The 17,804-nt window shown below is 44.1% G+C and overlaps 1 protein-coding gene across 3 annotated transcripts in view; it reads right to left on the bottom strand.

Annotated features, from left to right (window-relative positions):
• Positions 1-17,804, bottom strand: part of AMPD3 (adenosine monophosphate deaminase 3) — a 71,369-nt gene that overhangs the window by 14,120 nt on the left and 39,445 nt on the right. For all 3 annotated transcript variants that reach the window (XM_021001963.2, XM_021001961.2, XM_021001959.2), the window contains exons 4-8: positions 16,352-16,517; positions 10,219-10,438; positions 8,071-8,200; positions 777-971; positions 380-511 (exon numbers count right to left, since the gene is read on the bottom strand). In XM_021001963.2, coding sequence (XP_020857622.1) covers positions 380-511; positions 777-971; positions 8,071-8,200; positions 10,219-10,438; positions 16,352-16,517 — 843 coding nt within the window. The remainder of the gene's footprint in view (positions 1-379; positions 512-776; positions 972-8,070; positions 8,201-10,218; positions 10,439-16,351; positions 16,518-17,804) is intronic.

Raw genomic sequence — 17,804 nt, 5'->3', positions numbered from 1 at the left:
AGGCTATGCATGAGTGGGCTCAAGCTCTAGTCTGGGTTTCCATGGTCTCCAACTGGTGATAACTTGGCCCCACTCTTTTCCTCTTCATTTGTCTGGTAAACAGAATGTAGTTTGTCTGTTTTTGAGGAGAGCCATAGATATCACGAAAGTGATATCTTGACAGGTGTGAATTAGCTTGACTAGCAAACAGAACACAGATAACAAATGGAGCTATCATTGGCGTGGAGGGCATTTGGCAGCTGAAATCAGCCCATCCTCCCACCCCAAGCTAGGAAGAAGAGGTCTGGCCCATCTTCCAGATCCCAATCCTCTCCCACTCTAGTCTGCAACCATCGTGAGGGGGAAGGGCAGGTGGTAACACAACAGGGAGGTTCCTGACCTTGACCATCCGTGCAAAGTATTCTCCACCTAAGTAGTTTTCAGTTTTCAAGTACAGGTCCCGAAGCTCGCTGGCTCCCACTGGGTTGTACTTGGAATTGAATTTGTCAAACCTATGGAAGGTCTGCCGGCCCTGGAAAGAAGAGCCCTAGTGAGTGCACATCTGGATGCCCAAGAAGCCTCAGATTGAGGGTGGGGAGAGGGAGGGAGATGCCCTTTAAAAATAAAACCAAGAGGTCAGAGGAGCTTATTCTTTACCTACCACTCCAGTGGGGCCAACTTTAAGTGTGGGAATCACAAATCATATGAGATAGTGAATTATTATCGCACCAAACCAATATGGGCCTCTCTGTAATTTCCACCACTTCTGTTGGCAATACCCAGGTGGATCAGCTTACCGCATGGACATCCAGGGAGTCCACGGTGAGGTCGTAGGGGTCCATGTGAAGACCATCAAACACCTGCCTGAGCGTGATCTTCTTGCCCCTCTTCTCAGTGACAATCCTGTCGGGCTCTGTCTGGTATGTGTGCTTGATGAAACGTAGCAGGTGTTTCTGGTTCATGCAGGCTGCGGCATGGATGTGAGTGTCCACCTGAAGGCACAGCCCAACCCCACCCACCCATCAGGTTAGCAAGAGGCAGAATTGCTGAGGTGGAAGGAATCCCCTAAACCAGAGGGGCTCTCTCCTTCCTTTGGACAAATTCTCAGAGCATTTTGTCTGCAGCCTATACATATTCATTATCAGATTTCCCTCATATTATTTGTGTGCATGTCATTTTCCCTAACCACTTTCTTTCTTTTCCCTTCCCTCTCCTTTCTTTCTCTTCCTTTCCCTTCCCTTCCTTTCCCTTTCCCCTTCTATCCCATTCCATCCTATTCCATCCTATCTTCTTTCTTCACAGCATTGCCTTTTGCCAGTTATTCACAGGTACAAAGCATTATCTTAGGATCAAAGATTTTCACATCGTTTAGCCCTTGAACCTTATTTTCCAGAGAAGGAAACTAAGGCTAAGAAGCAAAGTGATTTCTCCAATCCATGATCAGGAAGCAGCAGGGCCAGGTCTCCTGGCTCCAAATTCAGGGCTCATTCCAATACACCATGATACCTCTTCTCAAATGAACAAACACCTTATTAATTCATGGTGACCCAGTTTGGTCTCTCCAATAAACTACCATCCCTTGGGTAGGATTCTTCTTAGCTCATGGGGCCATTTTTCCAGGGAGGCAAAACAGTGGAGAATACAGGACACAAATGGATAAGTTCCACCTGTTACTGACTCCCAGGAAACCTTTAGTAACCAGGCGTGAGCTGAAGACTACTTCAATGAGTGATACATAGAGGATCATAAATCTGGAGGTGGAAGGAATCTCAGGGAGCACTGAATCTGAAGTCAGAAGAGCCGGGTTCAAATTCCAGCTCTGATGTTTGCTCTCTGTGTAATCTTGGGCAGATCACTTCATCTGCTGAACCTCAGTTTCATCATCTGTAAAATGAGGGAATGACTCTCAATGGCCTTTGAAGGCCTTTCCAGCTGTAGGCATAGGATTCTATAGTCACTATCCAATCCTCCCATTATATAGATGAAAAAACTGAGGCTCAAGGGGAGCCCCCTACAATCTCCAGGATCCTGTCCAATACCCAGGTGTGCGATACTTGTTTAGTTAGTCTCTAACACCCTAAGCTGAGCAGGAGGGAGAAAGCCTGGGAAGCCACATCTGGGACAAGACAGATGGGAAGAAATCAAGGGATCCAGCTGTCCTCGACACAGTTGAAAGGGGCTCCTGGGGCTACCCAGAAGGGGACAGAAGCCTCCACTTAGAAAGTAGGAGCTGCAACAATGAGGGGCAAAAGCCAGCATAGACCACCATTCGGTCATGGGGACATCTAGTCAGTGCCATGTGTGAAGGAAGAGAGAGTAAAAAAAAAATTAATTTTTTAAAAAGTAATTCTTGATTGCATTAGCTCCATTCATCCAAAGCACATCTAATTCATCTATCCGTACAACCAAATGAGAGAAGAGAGAGGTGGGGGCCCACACTATGATCCGCACTGAGTCCGCCAAATGGTGACTGCCTAAGGACACAATTGTTGAATTCTCCTGCCAGCCCTGTACCCATAAACCTTCAGGAAAGGGCTCTTTTCCTTCTGCTAACAAGTTGGGGTTATTCCCCCAATGCTTACTCCCTTTCTCCCTATTAAGGCATGATAGGAGGAGAGGGGCGTTCCAGAAGGTCTATATAGTAGGTGCTTAATAAATGCTTGTTCATTGTTCAATGAGTCATAGGACCCAGACAACCCACTCAGGACCATCTTTCCTGAGTATATTTCAAACAACCCCACCTAAACGGGGATAACTTTTAAATGTCACATCTGGTATGTGTGTATGTGTGCGTGTGTATTTGATTTTTTTTTTGCTGCCTCCATTAGACTAGAATTCTTTAATATTTTGATGACTCATAAGACCATTGCTCTAGAGCTAGAAGGGGCTCCAAGGCCATCTGCTCCAACCCCCTCGTTTTTTACAAATAAGGAAACTGAAGGTTGATTGCCTTACGCAAGCTCACATAGTAAGTGTAAGAGGCAAGACTTCAATCAAGTTCCCCTGAGTCTAGAGTCAGTGTTCTTTCCACTGAATTTTCTAATCAAATTAGGTTAATTTGTACTTTTCTTGAGCATATCTCAGAACATGTATTGAACTACACCAACGGAAGCCTTCTCTTAATGGGCAATTGCTATAATCAGCCTAAGGCCAGCTTCTGCCACCCCATGAAATCAAAGGTTACCCCATAGCCCTAAGCTAGGTCACTGTAAGCCTTCTTATATTCAGTTGCTGTCTCTGGAGGAGAAAATTAATTCATGCTATTAAAATATGCCTGTTGAAAAATTACTATGTAGTTTGGTACATGGTATTTCTCCATTTTATTTGATTTTCAGTTAAAAAAAATTAAAGTCATTAAGCTAACCCTTTTTAAAGGCCTAGAGAAGATCTCTTTGATAGATATGACATTTAAAAGTGACTTTCATTTGGATGGTGGTGGCTGAATAACTGGATGATGGGGTAGAATCTCCTTTATGCATCATGAAGCATCTCAAATGGATCTGTGATTTCATCCAGGAAGGCACTTCTTCCACCACTGCAGATCACAACCAATCTATGCCTTCTCAACCTGAGCTACTCTTCACCATGTCCTCCCATCAACGGAGAAGAGTTGGTAAGTCTATAAAAGCAAAGGTATGAAGACATACCATTTCCCATGTAGCCTTTGTCTATTAGGTACAGAGGGGATGTCTTTGTGTTTGAGTGTGTATGTGTGTGTGTGTGTGTGTGTGTGTGTGTTAATGAGTGTAATAAAAGCAGCCAGATGCCTTTATAACAGAAAACTAATCCCTTAAATCCATTCCTGCCAAATCTCCTTGATCACGAATATGGAAAACTACAAAGAGCTTGGGCATGAATCCTGTTTCCCACACAAGGTTTCCACTGTAGATACAGGAGGACACAAGGAAAGGCTGAACAAGGTAGAGTCCAGTGAGTAAGTTCACACATTACCTAATGTGCATTAGAAGCACTGGCTGAATAAGTTGGCTAAGCCTTGACTCCAGGCTATCAATGGCCATTGATAAATAGACCAGGCCTTTGATGTTTCAGTTTCACATTTTTTTCATCTCCTATCCCAGGGGCCACGTTCTGCAATTTAATGATGTAGGCATAAAGCTGTGCCCTAAATAATTGTTGGCTTTTATTAAACAAGTAAACTGTGAGAGAAACAGTGGAGAACAAGGGGAGTCAGGAAAACCCTTGTTCAAATCCCACCTCTGACTGTGTGACACCTGACCTTTCAGTGCCTCTAGGCAACCCTAAGACGACACACCTCTTCATTCCTGGAGGGTGTTTCCTCACTGGGAGCTCCCTCCATTAAGTGAAATCACAATTCCTCTCAAAAAATAAGCAATACAATAAAGACCATTTATGAAATGGCTGGGCTTTGTTCCCTACTTCATCAGCATTCTGTTCCTTAGCTATCAAATCAGCACACATGTCTACGTGGAAAGCCATGTTGGGTGAGAAACATGGCACATAGGATCATAGCTATAAACCCCTGAAAGGGCCGTTAGAGGCCATCTAGTCCAAATCTTCATTTTTCAAATGAGGAAACTAAGTCCCAAAGAGTTAAAGTGACTTGCCCAAGGTCACATAGATAGTGGGAGACCTTGGATTTGAACCCTAGTTTGACTCTTAGACTCTAAACTCATTCTATGATTCCCATGACCACAGGTCACCATCTATGAAAGAAGTATTCATTGTAAACATAACCACCAAGTCCAGCCTCCAAGAAGAGGGGACTGATCACCTCTCCAGGCAGCCCATTATATTTTGGCGAGCTCTAATTGTTAGGATATTTTTCTTTTTTTTCTTTTTCTTTTTTTGCAAAGCAATCGAAGTTAAATAACTTGCCCACACAGCTAGTGAGTATCAGTGTCTGAGGCAGGATTTGAACTCAGGTCCTCCTGAATCCAGGGCCAGTGTTCTATCCACGGCACCACCTAGCTGTCCCTGGATATTTTTCTTGAAATCAGACTCAAATCTGCCTCTTTGCAAAGTCTACCCCTGTTTCTGCTCCTGCCTAATCCATCCTCCACAAGGCAATCCTTCAAGTAACTGAAGATGGCTTTTATGTTCCCCCAAGACTTCTCAAGTCTTAACAATTCTAACTCTGAAATCTCTTTGTCATCCATTCCCTCCTATCCATTTCCTCTCCCATGACTATGGTTTAGAGTAGACACTCATGATTTCTTGCCAAACCTAGTATAATACGTCCCAGATGGTCTCCTGCCTCCAGTGTCTTTTCTTTCCAATTTATCCTATATAATTCTGCCAGATTAGTCTTAACCTTTTTCTCACCTTAATCCAGATCTATGATTCCAGGAGTGTGGGGAATTCCAGGTATGAAAACTCCCTCCACTGGTGCAGAATGGCAATTTATCTGTAACTTACAATCTGAGAGATCACCATATGTTAATGCGCAGCCTGGTGCACTAAGAAGGGACTTTCCCAAGGTCACGCAGCCAGTATTATCAGAGGCAGTGATGTGAACTCAGGTCTTCCTAATTCCAGGATGGGCATCCTATTCATTATGCCATGTGCTTCCTTAGAGTTGCAGAGACATAAAATTTTAGAATTGGAAGGCACTTAGAGAGGCAGAATATCCTAAAAAAAAAAAAGCATTATCTCAGAGGACCTGAGCTCAGTCTGGCTTCTGTTTGTACCTGAGTAACCCAGTGATAGAAGGCAGTAGGGCTACATTAAACTATCTTCCATTGATGGATAGACTCCCCATTCCACTTATCATGGGCTAGTCACTTAACTTCCTAGGACCTCAGTTTCCTTTTCTGTAAAATGAGAGTGGTGGATTTGTTGGCCACAGAGACGCCTTCCATCTCTACATCCATGATTGTCTAGCTCAGCCTCCTCATCAGAGATGGAGAAACTGAGACCTGGAAGGGAAAGGGATTTACCTAAAGCCAAATAGCTTCTTGAAACACAGTTCTAATCACATCATCCTATTGCTTAGAAACTGCTGATGACTCCCTATTCCCTCCTGAATAAAGTCCAACCTCTTTATCCAGGTATTCAAGGCCCACCATGACTTCTTCCTAATTTCCTTTCCTAATCATCTCCTATTACCACATTAGACATATCCTATGTTTCAGCCAAGTTGGACTCAGTCACCTCTTGAGAAGATAACCCATGCTTTCCTAAGAACCTGGCTAAGCCCCAGCTGTCTAATTCCTACCCAGGCTTCAAGGCCCAGTTCCAACACCACCTCCTCCGTGAAGCCCACCCCAAACCCTTAGCAGAAAGTGATCTCTCCTTTCTCTGGACTCCCACAGTACTTGGCACCTCTTTCCTACTGGATATTCACATTCTACCTTGAAATGCCCTTATTTTATATATATTTTCCATCTCCCTCCTTACATGACTACAACCCCAAAGCGAGCAAGGTCTGATTCTCATAATTCCTTGTACTGCCCATAGTGATTATCAGAGAGTCTGACACAGAACGGGCTTCTCTCTTTTTCCCTCTCATCTTTTTCAATTATCTGATCAAGTTCCATCTCCCGCTGTCTCCATCAGTCTTTAGCCCTACACATGCCCATTTTCATCATCCAAAATTGCTAGGGCAGTTAGAAATGCGAGACACCCAGTGAAAAAGTTTGTAGGCACTAGTCTAACACATCCTACCCACCCTAAAGAGACGCACACACACACACACACACTCCACTACCCTGTACTACCTTCCATTAATGGAGTAGAGACTCCTCATTCCATTTACCACAGGCCAGTCATTTACATTCTTTGATTTTCAGTCTCCTCACCTTTAAAAGGGGGATAACAGTGTTTGTGTTACTCATCTCATAGAGCTGGCATGAGGCTCAAGTGAACAGAGGCTTTAAATAAGTTTTAAATAAGGCTTCTGCAAGCTTTTAATCTATTATAAAACTGTCACTTCTAGTTGACATTACCCATCCCAGTTCTCTCAAGTGAGCCAGGGACTGTTCTGTTTGGGGCTGGTGGGACCCAGAAGAGGGAACTGTTAGTGAGGATCCTACCAAATAGAAGCCTCTCCTTCCCTCAGAGAACACAGGAGCCTGGCCCCACCACACCAACTGTTCTCTTCAAGGCCACCAATGGCACCCTGTCATCAGATCCAGAGCCCTTTGTGATCCTCGTGATCACTGACCTTTCTGTTGTATGTGGCACCACTGATTACCCCTTCCTCACCTCTCTCCCCCAATATTCTCTTCTCCTTTGTCTCCGAGGATATCACACTCTCCTAGTTCTCCTCCTGCCTCCTTTCTGTGCCCTCTCTTCTTTTCTCTTACCCAGCACTCCCTGCCTCCTTCAACCCTCCTCTGTCTTCAGCTAACGCCTCCATGCTGATGACTCCTAAAGTGAAGTCTGCAGTCACGACTGCTCTCCCCAGTTATAGACTTACAACTCCGGCTACCTTTTGGACAGCTCCGCCTGGAAGGATGGCAAGTCTGAAGTTCCCCAACAATGCAATAGGGAAAGAACACTGGATTTGGACTGATCAGATCTGCTTTTCAATCCTAGCTTGGGTCCCTACTACCCAAGTGGCTTTTGGCAAATCTTTTGACCTTTCTAGTCTTAGATTGCTCATCCTGAAAAGAGAGCATTGGGCTGGACAATGTCCAAGTCTAGCGATCCTAAGCATGAATTAATATTGCAAACTTTAATGTGGTTTTGGGGGGAAGGGGTTAAAAATTTTAAAATACCACCCTGACCTTTAAAATAGGCTCACTTCATTTCTTATAAGTAGTTAACAGGCCACTGAGGACAACATAAGGAAGACAAAATAGCAAAGGCATGTCATATTATTAATAGGCTCTGAGTATTGCCCCAATTAGTGGGTCCCTGATTTCCTGGTTCAGAGGAAGGCTCCTCTCTCTACTCCCTCTTTTCCCTTCTGATACACAAGAATTTTCCCTCCCCAACATCATCAGTGACTGGCTCATACTTTGAGAGCCACAGACTCGCTACAGACCTGATCCTGCCAATGAGGAAGGATGAGGCAAGCTGTGGATACAAGCCCCAACAAGACACGAGTCTTGGGAAAGCCAGGAGTGACCCCATCACCCCTCCATCAACTCTCAGCCCAAGACTCACCTTTCTCACATTATAGAAGTCTCGGTGGGGGTTACTCTTCAATTCTTTGAACTCAGACATTTCATTCAACATCTCATGTAGGCTGAATTTGGATTCCAAAAAGTTAAGTCGCCGGTGACAGTATGTTTTCCTGTAGAATAATATTAATAATAATAATAGATGATGATGATGATGATGATGCTAGGATCACAGATTCAGAACAAGAAAGCACCTTAGAAGCCATAGTATGTAATCCCCACATTTTACCAATAAGGAAGAATATCAGCAGCAAAAATAATTTTAATGAAACACAGGGCTCATTATCCCAAGGCAATTATAGAAAGATTAGTACTACCTCATTGAAAGGGAGGCATCTAGGTGATGCAATGGATGACAGCCAGGCCTGGAATCATGAAGGCCTGAGGAACAAATTCAACCTCAGACTCTTACTACCTGTGTAACCTTGGGCAAGTCATTTAATCTCTGTCTACTTCAGTTTCTTCACCTGTAAAATGGGGAGGGGGGGGAATAGTGCCCAGCCACAGAGTTGTTGTGAGGATCAAATGAGATATTTGTTAAGTGCTTAGCTCAGTGCCTGGCACATAGTAGGTGCTTAATAAATGCTTGTTTCCTTCTCCCTCTTCCCATATAGCATGATAAACAAGCTAAAAACTTATAGAAATACTTTTGGGAAAAAAACAAATTCCCCCTCCCCCTTCACGGCACAACGGGAAAAGCTAAAAGTGGGTACACTTGTTGAAGGCACTGGTTTGCCTCCAGATGGGGCCCGTGAGACGACTTGAGGTTCTGGAGCAGAACAAAAGGCCTTCCATGGGTAACACCCTCATAAACCCAACCAACAATCTTCTGACAAGGAAGTAGTTGGGCTAGAGGATAGATCGCCAGGCTGGGAATCAGGAACACAAGCATTCAAATCCAACCTCAGATACTTACTAGCTGAGTGACCCTGGGTAAGTCACTTACCAACCCTGTTTGCCTGTTTCGTCATCTACAAAATGGGAATGATGATAGCACCTACCTCCAAAGGTGGTTGTGAGGATCAAATAAGATAGTAATTATATACCACTTAGCACACTGTCTGGCACCTAGTAAGCACTACGTAAATGTTAGCTATTATATTATAGCAATGGCTGATGGGTTGATAGAAATGGATGGTCTTAGAAAGCGATACAAGACTAGATCACTATGACCAGAAATTACAGAAACTTTATCATTAAGGAGCCTTCACTCATACACTCGAAAGAGGAGAAACTGGGCTGTATATCACTACAATTTCCAAAAATTGAGCATCTACCAAATACATAGAAAGATATGGTCAAGTAGCCAGAATTATCCAGCAGAAGCTAATCATCTTCATAAATTAACAGATGTGACAGCTTCCCACACTACAAACACAATCTTGGAAATATCCCTGAGAACATAGTATATAAGCTCTACTGGAATCTGAAAATTGTCACAAGCCACAACTGTTGCCCACAGTTGTCTGGATGTTAACACTGGGTGTAAAAATTCAAGAACGGCATTTTTAATGGAGATCACCATACTGAATAATCATAACCTCCCAACTACATAGAGACTGATTTACAACATGGGATGAGCAGCTCTCAACATATAGAGATCTAGTAGAAGGAATTAAAACCAGGCAGGGACAGGATAAGGTCCCCATCATCCTCATCACCCTTTCTGCTACTAAAGTCCCCAAAATGCTTTCACAGAGCCTAGAGAAGATAAGTATTACACTTCAACATTCTGTTCAATTAAAAAAGCAATTATTTCATCCACCTAGGTAATAACCTGCCAAAAGTTAGACAAAAAAGAATAAAAGTGGGATAGTGACCTGTTTCTTTCTCAACTCAATCAAATATAAGATGAGAACAATAATAGGGCTAAGAACTTGATTCGTGATTTCATTAGTGTAGGGAACTCTCCCTCTACTAATGCATGTCTGGACATTCTCTGCAACTTAGAATCTTAAAGGTTTGTCTAGAGCACCAAATTAGCTAACTAAACTAACCAAAGGTTAAATGACTTGCCCAGAATCTCACAGCCAGTACATAACAGAGACAAGGCTTGGAAGCAGGTCCTCCTGGCTTACCCACTATGCCATGCTGCCTCACAAGAATCATAACAAAAACAATAGCAACATACGTCGGACCATCTGTGATGAGGGCCAGGATGTGACTGAGGTCCACCGTGTAGGTCTCCAGGTCAGGGTATGGCAGGCTTCTGGGCTCATTGTGTTTCAGCATCTCTTCATTGTCATACACAAAAATGATACCACCCTGCATCCTGAGCACGTAGCCCAGGTTTGGGGGGGTGTTGTCCAGACAATAGGGATTTTCATGTGGCTCTGGGGGTGGGTGGAAATCTGTAAAACAGAACTGAGGTCATGGGAAGGCATAAAAAAGAACATAGGCACTGAGCCACCAGGCATGATGCTCCCAAAGATCGAGTATTATATTCCTCTGTCCCATGACCATCTAGATTCAATCTTCCAAGCCTAGAGACTAGCTGACTGTCATCTCAGGCTACCCTACTGAAAACCAAATATGTAAAAGTCCCATTTGTGGTGTCCATGGACAGGGCAGGAAAGCATAGTGAAAAGAATAACAGAAATGTAGTCATGAGACCTGGGTTTGAGTCTTACCCCTCTCACTTACTAACTGGTTTCATTCATTCATTCACTCCATTCATTCATTCATTCATTCGTTCGTTCGTTCAACAAGCATTTATTAAACATCTACTATATTCCAGAATAGGTGCTGGGGATACAAAGCCAAAATCATAATAGTCCTTGTCCTCAAAAATATAATATTCCGTGCCTTCAAGGGCAAGGAATTTTTTTACATTTTTGTATATTTTTATATTTATATGCCATTGAGGAAACAACATGGTACACAGATAAGTAAATATAAGGTATATGAAAAACAAATAGAAAGGAACTGGGTGGGGAATGAAGACTAGGAACTGAAGACAACAGGACAGGCCTCATGTAACGCCACTGTGGCGGAAGTTAGACAGAATTTGCTGAGGTGGAAGAAAGCATGGAGAACTTTCCAAGCATGGCGAAGGGAGGCACACCTTTGTAAAGGCACAAAAACAGTGGCTTTGGGCCAGTTGCTTCACTTCTCAAGGCCTCAGTTTCCTCATTTCTAAGTAAACAATTGCCCTACCTTTCCCAATTTAATGTATTTCAACAAGCATTTAGTAAACACCAACTGTGTATGACACATCACAAAACTTGAGATTAGGAAAAGAAACTTAGAACTGAGTCCTGCTAGTTGTGAGCCAGCAATGTTCCCTTCCAATGTGGCAAGGGCCACATCACTGCCGGCTTGCCATGGACCGTCACTCAACAAAAGATATCACAAACCAGACCTAAAGTGGCGCTGCTATCCCTCTATTCTTTTTTCCAAAGAAAAAGAACCAAGGCAAATGGGGGGGCGGAGAATTACTGGGAAGCAAATCTCACCTCAATATATAAGAAATTCCCCCAGATTAGATCATAGGATCATAAGTCTAGAGCTGGGGGGACCTGGAGTCACCTAGCCCAGCCCCCTTTTTGACAAATAATGGGGTGACTTGAGAATCATCACAGGTAGCAAAGCTCTGAAGGTGGAATCCAGAATTCTTTCCTCTGCCCAAGAATGGAAGAGGCTGCCCTTACAGGGGGTGAGCTCCCCATCACCAAAAATGGTTAAGCAGAGAGTGCATGAGCACTTTTCAAGGATGCTGGAGAGGGGACCCCCTTTTCTGAGTAGGGGGTGAAACTCAATGACCTCAGAGGGTCCTTCCAAGTCTGAGACTCTAGAATATATAATATAATACAATATAGCATAACATAATATACTAATATATATAATATAATCAATTCTATTCTGAAGAAGAGACCAGAGCCACTACATTGCAAAATGAGCCAATAGATGGCAGCTTAAGGACTCCATAGAGAGTGCTGGCTTCTAATACTAACAACATTAGCTAGCATTTACATAGTGCCTGCTATGTGCCAGGCACTTTGCTAAATGCTTTATGAGTATTATTTCCTTTGAATCCTCACAACAGCCCTGGGAAGGAGGTGCTAGCATTATCACCCTTTTATAGATGAGGAAATTGAGGCAAACAGAGGTTAAGTGACTTGCCCAGGGTCACATAATTAGTAAGTGTCTGAGGTGAGATTTGAACTCAGGTCTTCCTGACTCCAAATCTGGTGTTCTATCCACCATGCCACCAGGACGAAGAATCCTAACCGTTTTTTGTTGCAAGCTGGTGAAGCCTATAGATCCCTTCTCAGAATGATGCTTTTAAATGAATAAAAGGAAATACATAGAATTACAAAGGAAACTAAAGGGTTAGCGAAAAGAGATGCAGGGGGCAGCTAGGTGCTATAATGTATAGAGCACTGGCCCTGGAGTCAGGAGGAGCTGAGTTCAAATCTGGCCTCAGACACTTGACTCTAGCTGTGTGACCCTAGACAAGTCACTTAACCCCAACTGCTTCACCAAAAAAAGAAAAAAAGAAAATACAGATGTAGGGTTGTTGTTGTTTTTTCTCCTCACACCCATCCAAGTTCTTAGAACTTGACCCAAGGGCAGAGACTAGGTTTTATAAGGCTGCATATCCCAACACTGTACAGGGCTAGCCATATCCTAGCCATAGAACCCTCAGGGTCCATGGACTCCCTGTTAGGAATCCTTGCTCTGGGACAACCTTTTGACTCTGGGTAATGGTGGCCTGTGGAAGATTCTTAGGCTCTCAGTAGAAAAGGCCCCTTGATACCAAGCTTAAAACCAATTCACTTCGTGCTTCCTCCTTCTAGGGCAGCTTCCCCACCCCTGTGACTGAGGCCTCCCTGAATCCCATCATCACCTCCTGTCAGCACATCCCATAAGCATACCTGGGCTCAACATGCTTCCAAAAAGCACAACCTGCTTCTGGTATGTTATTGAATTAATCTTTCCAACATTTCCTGAGCAGAACCAAGTGGGTCATTCCTTACAGGAAAACAAAAGCTTGAGGACCCAGGTTCAAATACTACCTCTCTTACTCCCTACCTAGAATAATAAGCTAGACCTATGACCCTCTGTTGACTTTGGCTGGTCATCCAAGTCTCTCTGAGACTCAGTTTCCTCATCTGTAATCTTAGACTAGATCAGGGGTGGGGAATCTGCAGCCTCGAGGCCACCTGTGAAAGAAAGAAAGTTTGGATTCAGTCGAAGGGCCGCCCTTGAGGACCTAAAGGGCCACATGTGGCCTAGAGGCCACTGGGACTAGGTGGTTCCTAAAATCCCTTCTGGGTCTAATTCTATGATCCTCAGGCAGGCACCGACCTTCAGGACTAACGCCAAGGTCTCCTGGCCTCCCTTCACTGGTTTTCATGAGCTACTACCCGAGGTAAAGGACCTATGGATAGGTTAACAGTGAGCCCCAGGACGTGACGCCCCTGCACAAGCCCACGCCAACAGCATGCAGCCAGGCAGAACTAAACGGCTTCCTGAATCCTTCTGGGGAGAAGCTGGCACAGAGCTGCCTGCCACCAGAGCACCACACCGTTCCACTGGGCGCGAGTTCAACCAGCCCATAAAAGAGCTTTTAAGAGAGATGCTTGAGGAAAGACTTGCTCCTGCCCTCATTTTTCCATTTAAGTTCTTTGGTGTCAGGTCTCTAATTGGCATGCTGGGATCATCAAAGAGGTGACTCAATACCTCCCCGAGAGAGCCTTCCCCTCCACTCAGCTCACACCCATCTGGCCCCTGAGAGTCAAAGAGAGGCGCCAATGGGCTCATTTCTGCGCTCACTGGGACGCTTAATCATCTACTGTCTTTTATTTTTATTTAAATGTTTCCTAAGTGGAAGTTGTGGCTCCCAAGCAGTGAGTTCATCCAGGGCAAAGACTAGGTAGGTTTTATAAGGCTCCATATCCCAACACTGAACCCAGAACAGGACTTAGCCTCGTCCTGGACACTCAATAAATATTTGTTGAGTAAACAGCAATGCAGGGATCTAAGATAACTCCAAAAGACTCACAATGGAAAAAGCTTTCCACATCCAGAGAAAGAAATATGCGGTCTGAATGCAGATCCTCCTTCTTGTTGTTCCTCCCATTGGATCCAACTCTTCTTTACAACATGACTAATGTGAAAATATGTTTAATAGGAATGCATGTGTAGTGCCTACACCAGATTGCGTGCCATCTTGGGGAGGGGAAGGAGAGAGGGAGAGGAAATTTAAAACTCAAAAGCTTAGGGAAATGAATGTTGAAAACTAAAATTAGGGGCAGCTAGGTAGCACAGTGGATAGAGCACCAGCCCCGGAGTCAGGAGGACCTGAGTTCAAATCCAGCCTCAGACACTTGATACCTACCTACTAGCTGTGTGATCCTGGGCAAGTCAGTTAACCCCATTGCCTAGCCAAAAAAAAAAAAACTAAAAATAATTAATTTTAAAAAAAAGAAGGGAAGGGAAAGAAGAAGCAAAGGGAAGAGAAGTGTTGAAGAATGTTGTTTAACACTCTTTAACAAATATTCATATTAAGCAAAACAAATTCCCACTCTGGCCATATTAAAAAAAAATACTTGTTGAGTAAATAGAAATTCAGAAGCTACAACAGGTAACTTGGTACAGTGGAAAGGGCACTGTCTCTGGAGTCATGGGACCTGAGCTCTAACCAGCTACTTCCTTGCAAATCTCTTAATCTCTCAAGGTCTCAGTTTCTGCATCAACAGAATGAAGAAGGTTGGACCTGATGGCCCCCAAGGTCCATTCCAGATCTAGGAGTCCCATGGGGAAATATTATTCAAGGGAATTGGCTCTGGCTGGTGAAAGGTTCTCCCAAAGTCAGTTGATGAGCGCTAAGACCTTCTTAGCTTCCCTTCAAATAGCCTATGCTCTGACCTAGCTTGACTACTCACCATTCCTCTTACACTTCCTGCTCTTTCCTACCTGTGGGCATTTGTCAATGCTGCCTGAATGCCTAGAATGCCTCCCCTCTCCCTTCATGGAGGTGGCACAGCATGTAGAGTGATGGGCCTGAAATCAGGAAGACCTGAGTTCAGATTTGACCTCAGACACTTACTAACTGTTCAACTCTGGGCAAGTCACTTAACCTCTATTTGCCTGCTTCCTCAACTGTAAAATGGGGATAATGACATCACTATAAGATACTGTCTGCAAAGCTCTTGGCTTAGTGCCTGGCACACACATTGTTGTTGTTTGTCCTTCATTCTTGAAGAGGACCAATGACATCAGGAGAGTGATGTCTTCATTTGCAAGTGAATTGACTTTAAGTGACGCAGAGCTGTGCAGAGTCACCACAGTCCAGGTGAACATGACTGCTGATGGCCCCAGTGGGAGACCTTGATCCAATGATTAAAAGCTAAGCGCATAGTAGCTGCTATGTAAATGCTTATTCCCTTTCCCTTCCCTTCAGAAGTCTCCCGTTGAAATCTCACTCATCTTTCAAGGCTCAGGCTCAAATGTCATCTTTCCCATGAAGCCTGCTCTGTTCCCCTCAGCTGCTTCCTCCGATCTCTCCTAGCATTTGGACTGGTATGATAAGAATTAGCATATGGCATTAACATTATATATTATATTATTATTATAGCTAGATTTAGTTTTGCAAAGCACTTTATATGTTACCTCATTTATCCTGACAACAATCCTGAGGTAGGTGTTATTATTCTCATTTTACAGATAAGGAAACTGAGGTTAAATAATTTTCCCAGGGTCACACAGTCAATAGGTTTCTGAGGCAGGATTTCAACTCAAGTGTTCCTGACTTTAAGCCCAGCAGTGACTACACCACGTCACTGTCTACTGGTAAGTATTCTGGCTATCTGTTCACATATCATCTCATATCTCCCACTAAATTCTAAGTTCCCTGAGGGCAGATGTTGTTGTTACTGAGTCCTTTTCAGTCCTGTCTGACTCTTTGTGACTCCATTTGGGATTTTCTTGGCAGATATACTAGAATGGCATTTCCTTCTTCAACACATTTTACAGATGAGGAAACTGAGGCAAAGAGGGTTAAGTGACTTGCTCAGAGTCACACAGCTAGTAAGTATCTGAGGTCAGATTTGAAGTCAGGAAGGAGTCTCCCCAACTCCAGGCTAGCACTCTCTCCACTGCGCCACCTCACTGCCCGAGGGCAGATACTATGAAGACATGGTATTCATCTTTGTATCTCCTGCAATTCCCAGCACACACAAAAAGTGTTTAATAAATGCTGAATTGATCTTCTGGAAGTAGCAGGATCCCTCCCTCCCTCCCAACACAGACAATCATACCTGGAAATACCTCATCCCCAGGGCCCCACTTCTCAGCCCTCTGAGGGCACAGGTACTGGGCAGTGGTCCTTGGGAAGCGGTGGTAGGCAAGCCTCGAATACTTCTCCCGAATCATCAGGGCCTTGGCCAGGCTCTTGGCAGCCTGCTCATAATCCTCTACAGTGATCTACAGGGAGGTAGCAGAGAGTGAGGGCATGATGGGAAAAAGAATGGCGGGACCTTTCGGGTAGGTCCCTCAGGAAGGGAGGGGTGGCATCTCTCTGGAGTCGGGCACCAAGGTGGGAGCTGGAGAGATGCTTTTAGGATAGGACTGGGATTGAATCGGAAAATGGCCATCCTAACACCAGGATGAAGACCAAAAATGCAGGGGGAAAGCCTGTCAAACGAGACTGTGGCAAAGGGACAGGGCATGCACGTGGATGTGGATGTGTACATAGGCATAGAGAGTGCTACACGAAACACTGAGGGATCCCTATCATTTCCTCCTACCCATAATCCTTCAGTCTGAAAGACCATTTCCTTGTGGTTTGGGGCATAGGGAGGGGAATGAGCTTCTGGATTTCAGCCACCTGAGTGACTTTTACCAAGGTGAGAAGTGATACGGAGTAATGGTTAGAGTCCAGGATTTGGTATCTGGAGACCTGGGCTGGAATTCTGCCTCAGACATTGACTAGCTGTGTGACCATGGACAAGTCACTTAACTTCTCTGAGATCTCATTTCTTCAGCTGTAGGATGGGGCTTGTAATAACCACACTAAAAGTCTTACAGTGATGTTGTAGACAAATCCGAGCTATCATAATCTCACTGCTTTTTCCTGCTGCCCAGGTGACACCAGAAGGCAAGAGGAAGCACCAGAGATTCCCTTCTTAGGCTTGAAAGTGCCACCTTGCTGTTTTGCAAATGAGTGACCACAAGGCAACGCCCTACATCTGTTGTCCATCAGCCTTGAAACTACATTTTTTCTCCTCTGGCCCACGTTGCCCTTATCTGCTTGAAGGATGCTCCCTCTGTACTAAGGAGCACAGGACTGAATTCCCAGGGGCCTCTCAATGAATTCTCAAATCAGTTAGCAACAGAGAAGCCTCAGGCCTCTAAAGCATGTATACTTTCTTCAAGAAAGGAACCAGGAAGTACTAGATATGCAAGCATCAGATAACATTTTAAAAATATACACAACTCTTTATATTCTAACATGCAAAAAATGCCTAGAGAATCATTGATAACTCAATGGTTTGCCTGTGGTTAGACCATGCACTTGTTTAGAACAAAGATCAGAAATAATATTTCATCACACACAAAAAAGGGTACAGTTGAGGCTACTCAAACCTGAGCTACATAAGTGAACTGTTAATGCAAATACATAAATAATAGGAAAAGGCTAAAAGAACAGATATTGACACAACCCCTCAAACAAAGGGTCTTGCCATGTCTAGGAAGACTATCCAATGGAGA

The sequence above is a fragment of the Phascolarctos cinereus genome, unplaced genomic scaffold, assembly GCF_003287225.1.
Source record: "Phascolarctos cinereus isolate Bilbo 61053 unplaced genomic scaffold, phaCin_HiC Scaffold_9;HRSCAF=440, whole genome shotgun sequence".
Taxonomy (NCBI): domain Eukaryota; kingdom Metazoa; phylum Chordata; class Mammalia; order Diprotodontia; family Phascolarctidae; genus Phascolarctos; species Phascolarctos cinereus.
This window is presented reverse-complemented; position numbering and strand designations above follow the sequence as displayed.